We start from the raw sequence: 13,423 nt of genomic DNA, 5'->3' as shown, positions 1-13,423 counted from the left end.
CTCACATATATGGTCCAACGGTTTTTTGAGAAGAGTGCCAAGATCATTCAAATGGGTAAAGATAATCTTTTCAACAAATTGTGCTAGGAAAACTGGATGTCCACATGCAAAAGAATGAAACTGGATCCTTACCTAACATCATATACAAAAATTAACTCAAAATGGATCCAGAGCCTAAATGTAAGACCTAAACTATTAAACTCTTAGAAGACAGCACAAAGAAAAAGCTTTGTGACACTGGATCTGGCAATGATTTCTTGGGTATGACACCAAAGGCATGAAGGCAACAAAAGAAAAAACAGACAAATGGCACTTCATGAAAATTTAAAATTTTCTGCTATCAAAAAAGGCAATATATAAAATGGGAGAATATATTTGCAAATCATATTACATAATAAGGGAAGAATATCCAGAATATATAGAGAACTCTTAAAACTCAACAATGAAAAAAAAACCACCCAATTAAACAATGGCAAAGGACTTGAAGAGATATTTCTCCAAAAAAGACACACAAATGGCCAATAAGCACATGAAAAGATGCTCAACATCAGCAATCATTAGAAAAATGCAAATCAAAACTACAGTGAGATACCACCTCACACCCATCAGTATGACTAATATAAAAAACCCAGGGAACAACAGGTGCTCGTGAGGAGGAGGAGACATTGGAACCCTTGCACACTGTTGGTCGGAAATAAAATGGTACAGCCACTGTAGATAACAGTATGGTGGTTCCTCAAAAAATTAAGAATGGAATTACATGATCAAGCAATCCACTTCTGGGCATACACCTTAAAGAATCAAAAGCAGGATCTCTAAGAGATATTTGTACATCCATGTTCACAGCAGCATTATTCACAAAAACTAAAGCATGGAAGCAACTCAGGTGCCCACTGATGAACAGCTAAGCAAAATATGGTGGCTGTGTAAGTGTGTGTGTGTGTGTGTGTGTGTGTATATATATATATTTTTTTTTCCCAAGAGTTTTAAAGGTTTTATTTTTACAAATTACAGCAGATGGACAATTAAGCCTTCCCTGCAGAGACTGTGTTCCAAATCAGGCCTGGGACACTGTTCACTGCTCCCAGGAAGGGGCTGGCACCACATATAATAGAATGTCTGTGGCATTCTATTATAGCTGCAGAAAATAAACTAAGATACACAGTGACGAATTTTATCTTTCTTGGATTTTTGTTTTGCCTTATATATTGCAGACTTGGAGCTGAAAAGGTGGCAACCAGGAAATGCCCAGAGATAGAAAAAAAAAAAACTGCATCCAAAGCCTGTTCTGTCTAGACATAGAACAGAGGGGCAGCCTAGCAAGACGGAAAATTTGCAGACACTAACCATTCTACTCCAGCCAAACACCACGGAAGAAACTGTGGCCCTCACCTCCACTCATGGCAGCAGAGGCATAGTGGGAAGCCTAGACTTCCATCCTTATAAGGCTGTAATGAGGTGTCGATGATAGGGTGGTAACAGAGACAGCCTCGTAAGGGACCAGGGCTTTCACCACTTAGTAATGTGCCCCCTCTTATGGCGTCAGCGGAAACCATGTGAGGAGCTTAGATTTCCAGGGCCAATGGCAATAACGAGGTACTCCTCCCTTTCTCTTCTATGGTGGCATCAGATGAAATCTAGCAAAGAACTTTCTACAACTTAATGGTAATGAGGAGCAAGCCTTACCCTCCAGGTATCAACGAGGGCCAAGTGAGGAGTCTAATCTTCTACCTTAACCTGGGAAAAACAAGGTAATGTCCTCCACATCCCATCTTCCCCTGATGGAGCTGTTAGAGAAAGTCAGCTAAAATAGAAGGTATAAATAAGAGCCAGAGTCTCATAATTATAAAAATGTATAAGATTCAATCAGAATTATACATTGTACCAAGAACCAGGAAGATCTCAAAGTGAATGAAAAAGATAATCAATAGATTCCAACATTAGGATGACAGAGATGTAAAGATTATTGGACAACGATTTTAAAGCAGCCACAATAAAAACTTTTCAATGAGTAATTATAAATACATTTGAAACAAAACAAAAGAGACTCAATGAAGACATATATAAAATCTCAGGAAGGAAATAAAAGATATAAAGGAGAACAAATGGGAATTTTAGAACTAAAAAATATAATAACTGATACAAAAACCTTAAGTTAAGGGTTCAACAGTGGAATGCAAGGAATCAAGGAAAGAATCAGGAAACTGGGAGATAGAACAATAGAATTTACCCACCCTGACCATGGAGAAAAAAAAAATACGCTGAGAAAAATGAGTAAGGTCTCAGGTCCCTGTGGGTCTATAATAAAAAAATTAGCATTCCTGTTATCAGAGGCCTGGAATAAGAGGAGAAAGAAGAAGGAGCTGAAAGTGTACTCAGTGAAATAATGGCTAAAACTTTTGAATCAGACAAGAGACATTAATCTACAGATTCAAGAAACCAGGATAACTCAAAAGGGGAAAAACTTAAATACACACCAAGACACATCAAAATTAAACTTCTGAAAACTAATGACAAGAATAAAATATTGAAAACAGCCTTTTTAAAATAACACCTTAAATATAGGGGAAAAACAATATGACTGATTTTTTTTAAAAATCAGAAACCACGAAGACAAGAAAGAAGTGTCACAATATTTTGCAAGTGCTGAAAGACAAGAACTGTCAACCCAGATTCCTATATCTAGCGTAAACAGAATTAAAATATTGTAAGGCCCTTGTAATGTTCAAGAGGAAAGTAAAGATAACAGGTAACTATTAAAAGAACAAATATAAACAAATGGGGGAACAATAGAAAGAAAAAAAAACCAGTATTGGTCACCAATCCAAAAGCAGACAAAAAAAAAAAAAATCATAGAAAAAGATGGAGTGATAGCACCAATGGCTGAACTAACCCCAATTATATCAATAACGATAAGAAATTTAAGTGGGAAATTTTAACACATCTTTGTTCTTATAGATTGAGTGGCCAAGTTAAAATACAAGACATTTAAACAGAATGCTTTCATGTACTTCATAAATATATACACCTACTATGTACCCACAAAAATTAAAAATATAAACATTAATAAACAGAATACTTAACACTGATCTGATTATATGTATTTTATATATAAAACTATATATATATAGAGAGAGAGAGTTCGAGAGAGAGAGTTCACTGCATTTGAGAATTTAAGAATACACATTTTCAAGCACATATGGTCAATTTTAGTAACTGTTTCATGTACAACTGGAAAAGTCAAAGACACAATACTCTTTGACCCACTGTGGACTACTGACCCAATGGTACATATCATATTGCATAATTTAAAGAATGAATGAAGGGCAGGCTAGTCAAGTAATAGGGTCTTGTGAAGACAGTAACTCAGGGGCATCTACTATTATTTAACAAGCCAGCCTCACTCTTGCTTCGGAAGTGTTCTCTACAAATAAACTGTTTAAAAAAGGATTTGTATTATTAGCTTAGATTATCCTTAGTCTTGATTTCTGTGAGCTATTTCTCTTTAGCTCTTAATACTAACTATACATTTAATTACTGTTTACAAAAAAAATATAAACAAGAACTATTATTCTCAAGTGATATAAGATGTACCTTTCTCAGAAAGATAAATTCCACATTATTGTAATAAATGGAACAAGCAACGTATGCACAACTCCATGAAAAACCTTTGTTTAAATATTACGCCAGTTTACAAGTTAATGTTTCCACTGAAGAATGGAGGGATGTACCCACTAAACCACCCTCAAATGAAGAAGTGAAGCCATGACTGAAGCTCAACCTTGCCCATCGTTTGTTTTTTTTTTTTCTGGAAGATTTTGGATCTTGTCTCAAATGTACTGAAATATCACTGGCTATGTCTAGGCATTACAAGGATTCTGTCATTCTTTGTTCTTTATCCTCGGAGCACCTTTCCTATTTAAACGCTCATGGCTAGGCAAAATAGCTCACGCCTGTAATCCTAGCACTCTGGGAGGCCAAGACGGGAGCATCACTTGAGGTCAGCAGTTTGAGACCAGCCTGGCCAACACGGCGAAACCCTGTTTCTATTAAAAATACAAAAATTAGCAGGGCATGGTGGCAGGTGCCTGTAATCCCAGCCACTTGGGAGGCTGAGGCAGGAGAATCTCTTGAACCCATGAGGTGGAGGTTGCAGTGAGCTGAGATTGTGCCACTGCACTCCAGCCTGGGTGACAGAGCAAGACTCTGTTTCCAAAAAAAAAAAAAAAAAAGAAACGAAAGGAAAGGAAAGGAAAGGGAAGGAAAAAAAGGAAGAAAGGAATAAAGAAAGGAAGAAAGAAAGAAATCGCTTATATTGTGTAACCTGAGGAAGTTTTCAACTATTTTTCCTTCTATTATTCCCTTTCCTACTTGTGTATTGTACCTCCCATCCCCTTTCCTTCTGGGACTCCAGAAAGAAGTAGGATGTTAGACCTGGATTGGTCCTCTATGTCTTTTGTTTGACGTTTCTGTATCTGTGCTTTATGGAACAGTTTTCCAACTAGAGAGAGCATCTACTGAATGTTTTCAGTTGGACAACACTTAATTCTAAGAACTCTCATGTGTTCTCGGATTGTTCCTTTTACACAGCATCCTATTGTAATCTTAAGGATGTAATACCACTCTGAAGCTCTCTGGATTTATTACATCAATTTTTGAGATATATTTTATGTCCCGAATTATCTCTTTCCTGAAGAGTCAGTATTTTAGTTCATCTTGGTCTTTTTGTTCATGCTACTTGTTTTCTTCAAATGCCTGATTATCATCAGATCACACTGAAGAAAGTAGCCCGGGTGGCTTGGGTAGGTTTCCTCTGCTAGTATGTCAGCAGGAGTGCTTGCACAGGCCCCTTGCCTGAGCACAAACCGTATGAGTGGAGCGCGCAGTCAGGTGGGCTTTTCCCTGGGGCGAGTGCGAAGGGGGTTGTTAACTTGGGGGCCCTACTATCCACATTAGAAGACTTAGATCTTCCCAGCCATTCTGTTTACTTTTTTGTTGTTGTATTGTTTTTAAAAGAAAATTCTTTTTTAAAAAATTCATCTGGTCACAAACATCAGGCTGCATGTATTCTGCATAGAATGAGTAGCCTAGGCATGTGTTCCATGCAGACATTGCTTGGATAGCCCTTATTTGAAATGCTTGGGACCACAAGTGTTTTCGATTTCAGATGTGTTCGATTTTAGAATGTGTGCATATACATAATGAGATATCTTGGGAATGGGACACAAGTCTTCATATGAAATTCTTTATGTTTCTTATATATCATATACACATAGCTTGAAGGTAGTTTTAGTCAATATTTTAAATAATTTTGTGCATGAAACAGTTTATATTAAGTTCTTATGTAGAGAATTTTCCTCTTGAGGCGTCATGCCAGCACTCAAGGTTTCAAATTTCGGGGCATTCCGGATGAGGAATACTCAACCTGTGCCCTGAATGGATCTACTTGTTTTCAGCTTCCCTGCGCACCCCGTGCTCTGCCTTACCCGCAGACTCTGAGCCTAGAAGCTCTCCAGCACTGCCTGCACAGGCTGCCTCCCGCCTCCACAACAGACCCACAGGACTGAGTTCGGACTGCTGCTTTTTGTGCTCTATCCACTCACATGCTCCCACCACATCCTATCTTCCAGAAGGTTGTTAACATTGTTCTTCCTTTGACGATCTTCTCTTTTCCTTGCCCATCTACTACTTAAGTGTTGGAGTTTATTCATTCTTAAGTTTCTGTACTTTCATTTCAGTGGAGTCTCAGGGAAGGCAGGAAGTCATCTCAAATCAGGAGGCAAAACTATCATATAAACTGTGTTTGATGGTCAAATCAATTTGGGAAACTGAAATTATTCTTAAGATTTCTGCTTTTCAGAAACTGGTAAACACTATGAGATGCTAAATTCCTTAACGGTCTAGCTCATAACTTCATTGGTAATTAAAATTTTTAGATGTAAAAGTAATTGTGTTAATGAGCAAATATTATTTTATATTTTTAAAATAAAAATAAAGGTAAGAAATATTTCTGGTCTTTAAGTCAAAAGTCAAGGATATTTATGACTTTAAATTTTCTTTCTTTTTTTTTTTTTTTTTGAGGCAGAGTCTCACTCTGTCGCCCAGGCTGGAGTGCAGCGGCGCAATCTCAGCTCACTGCAACCTCCATCTCCCGGGTTTACGCCATTCTCCTGCCTCAGCCTCCTGAGTAGCTGGGACTACAGGTGCCCGCCACCACGCCTGGCTAATTTTTTGTATTTTTAGTAGAGATGGGGTTTCACCGTGTTAGCCAGGATGGTCTTGAACTCCTGACCTCGTGATCCACCCGCCTCGGCCTCCCAAAGTGCTGGGATTACAGGCGTGAGCCACCAAGCCCGGCCTGACTTTAAATTTTCTAGAAGCTTTATCTATCTAGGAAAGAGCCTTGAATTCCAGTCTCAGGAAAGTCCCCACTTTTTCATAACCCTGGGCAATTTACTCAAAATTTCTAAGCATCATCATTTTCTGTGATGGTAATTTGCTGGTTGCCCTCCACTCCCCAACCCACAGTGAGAATATTCCCTTTTCTTTTACCAAGAATGCCCTGGTTATTCATTATGGAAATCACCCCTTCTCCCTCATCTTCAGGAGCAGGCTTTGATTCACTTAACTCAGTGGGATGGTTGGCCATGGTGAGGTTCAGAAGTGGGCATGCACACAAATATAAGCCAATGAGATCAGGAAAAACATCTGCAGGACTCCTAGTGCAAGACACTGCTTCTTTCTTTTGTGAAATCTTACTGAAAGAAAACCTTCTTTTCCTCTGTACTAGGCTATGTGCTAAGAGTAGGTGGGGTCTGGAACTGTTGCAGCCCTTTTGTACCACTAGGGGGGCCAGATGAAGCCTGCACCATGGAAAGCAGAGAGGAGCGACAGAGAAAATAACTACAGTAGCTTAATTTGGGCTATGGTTCAAGGTATCTCTGAAGCTAGATCTACCCTTCTGCCTCAAACATCATAGGTGCTTGATGAGTGCTTATCATTAAGCAAAACTATACAAACACACACACATAAAACCTTTATTGGTAAATTAATATCAAATATTAACTTGCTTTTATCTTCAAGTTAAAACACCCTCCAGAGTAGATGAATTTCTAGTTTATATAATTTGGAAAAATAAAAGTTTAATAGAAAACTCTTTATTTGGCATAGACCTTTTATTGAGATGAAAACCAACTGATTTTCTTCCACTCATATAGAAAGGTATTGTTATACTTAATTCTACTTTTACAGGAGATCGATTTCCTCATCCATTAAACCTCAGGGAGTTTTCCTGGAGTATATTATTTAAGGGGAAAGAGATAAGAAAACATAATAATAGTTAATTGATTTCTTATTCAATAAACAGAAAATGACTCTAGGAAATAAAATTAAGGTTCACTGTTCATCAGGTAGACCGCCATACTTCAAATTACTCAAATGCCAAATATAACTTCTGATGTCTCCCTAATTAATTATAGATTTTGATTCTAAGATACTATACGTACTTGGATATTCAGCTAGGGTTTTTCGTTTTTGTTTTAGAATTTGTTTCTAATCAAATCATTTGAAAATTTAAGTAGGAAAATAATAATGGTTCAGAAATGTACTTAAAAAATTAAAACTCACTTATGTAACCTTCATACTATTGTTTTTAATCTCCAGGCAAGTAACACTAAATAGACTTTGCTGTAATTGCTCAACTGTTAGACTCTGCAAATATGATCATATGGAAATCTCTAGACTGGCAGAAGTTTTTCAAGGTAAATTCACTGATTAGAACCTATCCATAAATTATTTACACTGTGGCAATTCATTAATTTGAATAATATGCTTGCTTTTTTCACCTTAAGATCTGAAATTTCTATTTGAAAATAAAGTGGCTTTTTCAAATACAATGTAAAATATTTTTAAGAAACCTACACTCAAAAATGTACACTAGGAAAATTTCCTAATTTAGTTATTTTAAACTAAAATTACTTAAATTGAATAGAGATGCTAAAACATAAAAGAAAATATTTATTTATAAATTGTATCTTGAAGACTAATACGATATGTTTATTTTCAAATTGAAGAAAGCCAAATAAATGCTAACTGTAGGCTTTTTTGCCTCTCATTTTCATTAGTTTTATTTCTTTCATTAATTTCATTTCATTGGTGACCAACAAAGGAATAAAAAAGAGTTTTAAAAGTACAGATGCCAAAACAGGTTGGGTTTCCTTTGTTTAAAATCTCAGATAGAACAAAATTAATTTTGAAAATAGGTAATTTGACCTTTCTTGTTTTTAAGTTAGCCTCTTACTTAAATACAGCACAGAAAATGAAAGCATATGCATAGTTTTTGCTATTCAAGTTATTGATTTAAAAAATCATCTATCTACTTATCCAGGGAGTTGGGGGATGATAGTCAATTAGGCTGTAATAGTGTATGATTATCAGGTCTTTTCCTTTATCTGTTAGAGCCTTATGTAAAGCTGTATGTCAAAGTTGAAAAATTTCTCCTGACTTAGAAAAATCCACAACACATGAAGAAAGGAGCCCATACTGGATGTTAGGAAGCTAAAATTCCAGTCCCAACTCTTTAACTAATATATTGCAGGAATGGGGGCAAGATTTTTAATTCCACTGGACCTCAGTTTGTCCATCTCTAAAATAAAAGAGCAGTGTGGGACCACCTTAGGAAATGTGTGGGGTTGTACTCACCCATGGTCCAGAATGTACTAGCTGCCCCTTGGATGGCAGGAAGAGTTGTTTTCTCTGACCCTCTCAAGAGCTGATCTGCCTGTTTATGGGTGGGAAATTGAGGCCAGAGGGATGATTGTGAAATAGCTGAAGGACCGGACTATGTAATGTCTAAGTTCCCTGTGAACTTAAGATGCTATGGCTTGGAGGTATTAACACTTTCTTAGGTTCATGGGCCAGATCAGGACCATACTACTGGCCCTTACCAAGACAGGTTAGTGGCAGGATGATATCTGCTGAGAAAGTGCTGGTGGCATCCACTCCCTGGGTTTCAGACTGGTCCTGAGCATGAATGGATTCTAGCTGGTGTAATGTAAGCAAGCAGAAGAAACAGTAATGCTGTCTTACTTCTAAGGAGACTTGAAATGATCAAGAAATGACACCTAGGCTAGGATTTGCATTTCATTTAAGATTAAGTGTTCAGGCTTATCTTTGCAACTTCCATCTACCTCCCATTGCCTGCAAATAGAATCAAGTGGAAAAGAAAACTCCCTTGAACTCCTGGGGGAATTAAGTGACAACAAATTGACTATTAAATGCACAACAGGAAGCAAGCCCTCTGAGCCCTTCGACCACATCTTTCAAGCCTTATTTCTGAGAATAGAAAATTCTAAGCTCAATTTGAGTGTCACTATAAACTCCTCTCTGTGCCAGATGATTTTATGCACATATTTATATCCGAAGTACAAACAACTTAAAATGTTTACACTGAGTAGTAATGGAAATCATGTGTCAAATACAATGAGGGGAACAGAGTAGAGCTTTCTTCAGAACTAAAGCTTGAAGATATACAATATCATGGAAAATCTGGCTTACAAATAAGAATGCATTGTTTACCTATTCCATTTAATTATAGAGAACATGCATTTTTACTCTTTGCATACAATTTCTGAAGTCTGATTTTTTTGAGGGGTTTGTTTTTTGCTCTGCAGTGTTGCCTGAAGCTATGGAAGGATCATAGCTCCTCAGTCTCAAAAACCATGGCCACACACATTCTTGTGATTTGTAATAATCCCCATTTCCTTTAAGCTCTCACCCCCAGAGAGAGACAGTGAAGGATTCTTCTACCAAGTCCAAAAGCAAAAGAGCAAAAATAGTAAAGAGAGCCCGCCTCAGATGTCCTCAGGGGCCTTCTGCATGTCAGCTTTCCTATTAGAGCACTGTAAAGACCAGGAAAACTACAAGGGCCAGGAACGGAATTCTGGCATCTTTCTACTGAGAGATAATCCTCTGAATTTCTCACTAAGTACAAGCCTGAGGAGTCAGCCTCCCCTCAGCTTCTCATCACTAGTGATTCAGGGACAGCCATTCATAGAGCTCTGTAGAAGAAATGGCATACTAGCTCCACAGTCCTCAGTTTCCCTCCTCAACAGAATCCACCCTAGGGTTAATGCTTAAAGGGCCATGAAGATATCAAAGGGAGAACACAGTCACGGCTGCTGATTCGTTTGATGTAACGTGTCTTAGATGGGTCAATCATTAATTCATAGCTCTTAGGTGAGAGTCCAGCTCTTTTGTTTTAAGAGCCAAGATTCCCCTGCCCCCAGCCATGTTCACTCCATCATTCTCATGTGTCGCTTCTCCAGTGGTGCCAGGGAGGGACCATACTACTGGCCCTTACCAAGATGGGTTAGTGGCAGGATGGTACCTGCCACCTTACCAAGATGGGTTAGTGGCAGAATGGTACTGGCTGACCTCAGGGCCTGCCCACCCCAGCTCCTGCCCTGCACAGTGTTCTTTGGACTTAATGATGACTACACTGAGTACTCGCCTGGGGCCACTAGTTCTTTTTGTTTTAAAACTCAGAGAAGCTGATACTGCTCTACCTTCTCCTTTTGCTTCTTCTGTCACTTGGTAGAGAGACGGTCTTTGTCCTATTCTCACTTAGGCAGCTCTGCTTGCTCCTCTCAGCTGCAGAAAAGAGTGTCCCAGTGCATTCTTTCTAAATTGACATTCGAATTTTCAAAGAGGTTGGCACTTCATCATCGGCAATTTTTATACATTCCTTTTCAATTTGATTCCAAAGATACACTAGCCAGGCCTGCTGTGAGTTCAGTTTCTCTCACTACCCCAACCAGCCCCTCAAAACTCAAAATGTGAAGGCTGGGATTGCTATAAAGAAGCAAAAAAATGGTATTTCTAGTTCTAGATCCCTGAGGAATCGCCACACTGACTTCCTAGAAATACCATTTGACCCAGCCATCCCATTACTGGGTATATACCCAAAGGACTATAAATCATGCTGCTATAAAGACACATGCACACGTATGTTTATTGCGGCACTATTCACAATAGCAAAGACTTGGAACCAACCCAAATGTCCAACAATGATAGACTGGATTAAGAAAATGTGGCACATATACACCATGGAATACTATGCAGCCATAAAAAATGATGAGTTCATGTCCTTTGTAGGGACATGGATGAAATTGGAAACCATCATTCTCAGTAAACTATCGCAAGAACAAAAAACCAAACACCGCATATTCTCACTCATAGGTGGGAATTGAACAATGAGATCACATGGACACAGGAAGGGGAATATCACACTCTGGGGACTGTTGTGGGGTGGGGGGAGGGGGGAGGGATAGCATTGGGAGATATACCACCAGCATGGCACATGTATACATATGTAACTAACATGCACAATGTGCACATGTACCCTAAAACTTAAAGTATAATAAAAAAAAAAAGAAAAAGAAAAAAAAAAAAAAAAGAAGCAAAAAAAATCTTGAAGGAAAAGCAAAAAGCAAAAAACAAAATAATTTGTAGAGTTGAATTAAAAAACAGATCCTCTCCTCAACAGTTTTCACCTTTTTATTGAAATTTCACTTCCCCAATACATAGAACCAATTTTAAATAGAACCCTAATTAAAGTTACAAGAACCAACCAACAACATATCTGTAATTTTGGACTTCCTTTAATTTAGAATCTTTGGCTGCTTAATATATTTTACATTGCACTCACATGTCCTGAGAAAAAATGGTAAGACATATGATTATTTATGTTATATAAAATGAGGATCTAAACATATCTTACCTGTAAGTATGTTTCCAAGCCTTGTCGTCGCTGTTCCAAGACTTTGGGGACCCAGTTCCTAACATGTTTAGAAGGGATTTCTGGAGTTTTTATACATTTCTTAAGCTATAAAGACAGAATAGAAAAAGAAAAAGAAAAAAAAAACCAGAGATGTCTGTTAATTATAGTGATATTATTTGGGGAAAAAAGGCCAATAAAAGAAAGTGAACTACTGCTATCTGCAATAAAAAATAGAGGAAAATATAATTACACTGCAATTTTGTCAAACAATTCTTTATTTAGGTATCTTGACTGTTCAGTTTTCAGAATAATGGTTTTCTGTTTTGGTAGGTATTATTGTTGATATTTCAGATTGAAATCCTTTTTCCTGAAAAATTAAAAGCCTAGTAAATGAATAAAAATAAAAGTAAAGAAATTTAGTTACAAAAATCAATTAATACAACAAAATTTTACTTGGATGAAGGACTTTGCTGATAAGAAGTCTTTCTACATGTTTTTCATATAAAGAAATCAAAACAAAATGCAACTGTATATAAGTATTGTCCCTAGAAATGCCATTAACTAGACCACATCATTTGGAGAGAGAACTTAAAAACATAAAGGCTTAATCTTTTCAATGTTCCTAACAATTACTTTCCAACTCCATTCATGAAAACTGAATGATAGTTCTCAGCTAAGCCTTTTGGGACAGTAGTTTTAGGGGATAATATAAATAAACAAAAATTCTGTTGGAAGTTACATTAGAGCTATCTGTGGTAGGCAGAATAATCCTCCTTTCTCAAAAATAACCAAATCCTAATCCTGTGGATGTTACCTTATATGCCAAAAGGGACTCTGAAGATTTGGTTAAATTCATGGTCTTAAAATGGGAAGATTCTCCTGGATTATTGGGGTGGGCTCAATGTAATCACAAGGATCCTTATAAAAGGGAGGCAGCAGAATGAGTTGGAAAGAGACTAGGAGAAACAATGTCTCTGACTCTGACGATGGAGAAAGAGGCCACGAGCCAAGGTGACCTCTAGAAGCTGGAAAGAATGGTTTCTGCCCTAGAGCCTCTAGAGCAAACGTCATCCTGCTGACACCTTGATTTTAGCCCAGTGAAACCCACTTCGGACTCCTCACATCAGGAAGTGTAAGACAATAAATTTATATTGTTTTAAGCCACTACATTTATGGTAATTTGTTATAGCAGCAATAGGAAACTAATACACTGCTTCTTTAAGTGCAATGTGCTTAATTGCTAATTAAAAACTTGAAAAAAACCTACCAACGTTACTCCTTTACTACACATGCACAGAAACAGCATAGTAATGAATAAGAAAATTCATACAATTAAACCTGGGCAGCTAAACTACAGTAAAAAATTCTTTCCACATGTAAGAGTATATTCACCCTTAACCATTCTAGGCTGAAATTTGTTGTACATCACGAAGAAGGGGCCCATGTACTGGCTAGAGCAGAGTGGCCACCTTTGCCTCTGAGTTAGAAGTCTCGCACTGAGAATCGTAAAGCAGCAAGAGCCTGGGTCCCTGATGATCATGAAACTGCCACACCAGCACCAGACATTTATGAAGGGAGGGACCAAGTTGTATCTGTTAATGTCACCATTATTTTGGTTTTAGAGTCACTTACAGCCAAATCTAA

General features: G+C 37.6%; 1 protein-coding gene across 2 annotated transcripts in view; it reads right to left on the bottom strand.

Annotated features, from left to right (window-relative positions):
* The window catches only part of SNX24 (sorting nexin 24), a 164,634-nt gene that overhangs the window by 51,871 nt on the left and 99,340 nt on the right, over positions 1 to 13,423 (bottom strand). The window contains exons 3-4 of one of the 2 annotated variants that reach the window (XM_055387423.2): positions 11,780 to 11,884; positions 8,701 to 8,779 (exon numbers count right to left, since the gene is read on the bottom strand). In XM_055387423.2, the coding sequence (XP_055243398.1) occupies positions 8,701 to 8,779; positions 11,780 to 11,884 (184 nt within the window). The remainder of the gene's footprint in view (positions 1 to 8,700; positions 8,780 to 11,779; positions 11,885 to 13,423) is intronic. The other variant, XM_031010737.3, reaches the window with a different exon arrangement.

The sequence above is a fragment of the Gorilla gorilla genome, chromosome 4, assembly GCF_029281585.2.
Source record: "Gorilla gorilla gorilla isolate KB3781 chromosome 4, NHGRI_mGorGor1-v2.1_pri, whole genome shotgun sequence".
Taxonomy (NCBI): Eukaryota; Metazoa; Chordata; class Mammalia; order Primates; family Hominidae; genus Gorilla; species Gorilla gorilla.
Note: the sequence above shows the minus strand (reverse complement) of the source record. Positions and strands in the feature narration are given on the sequence as shown.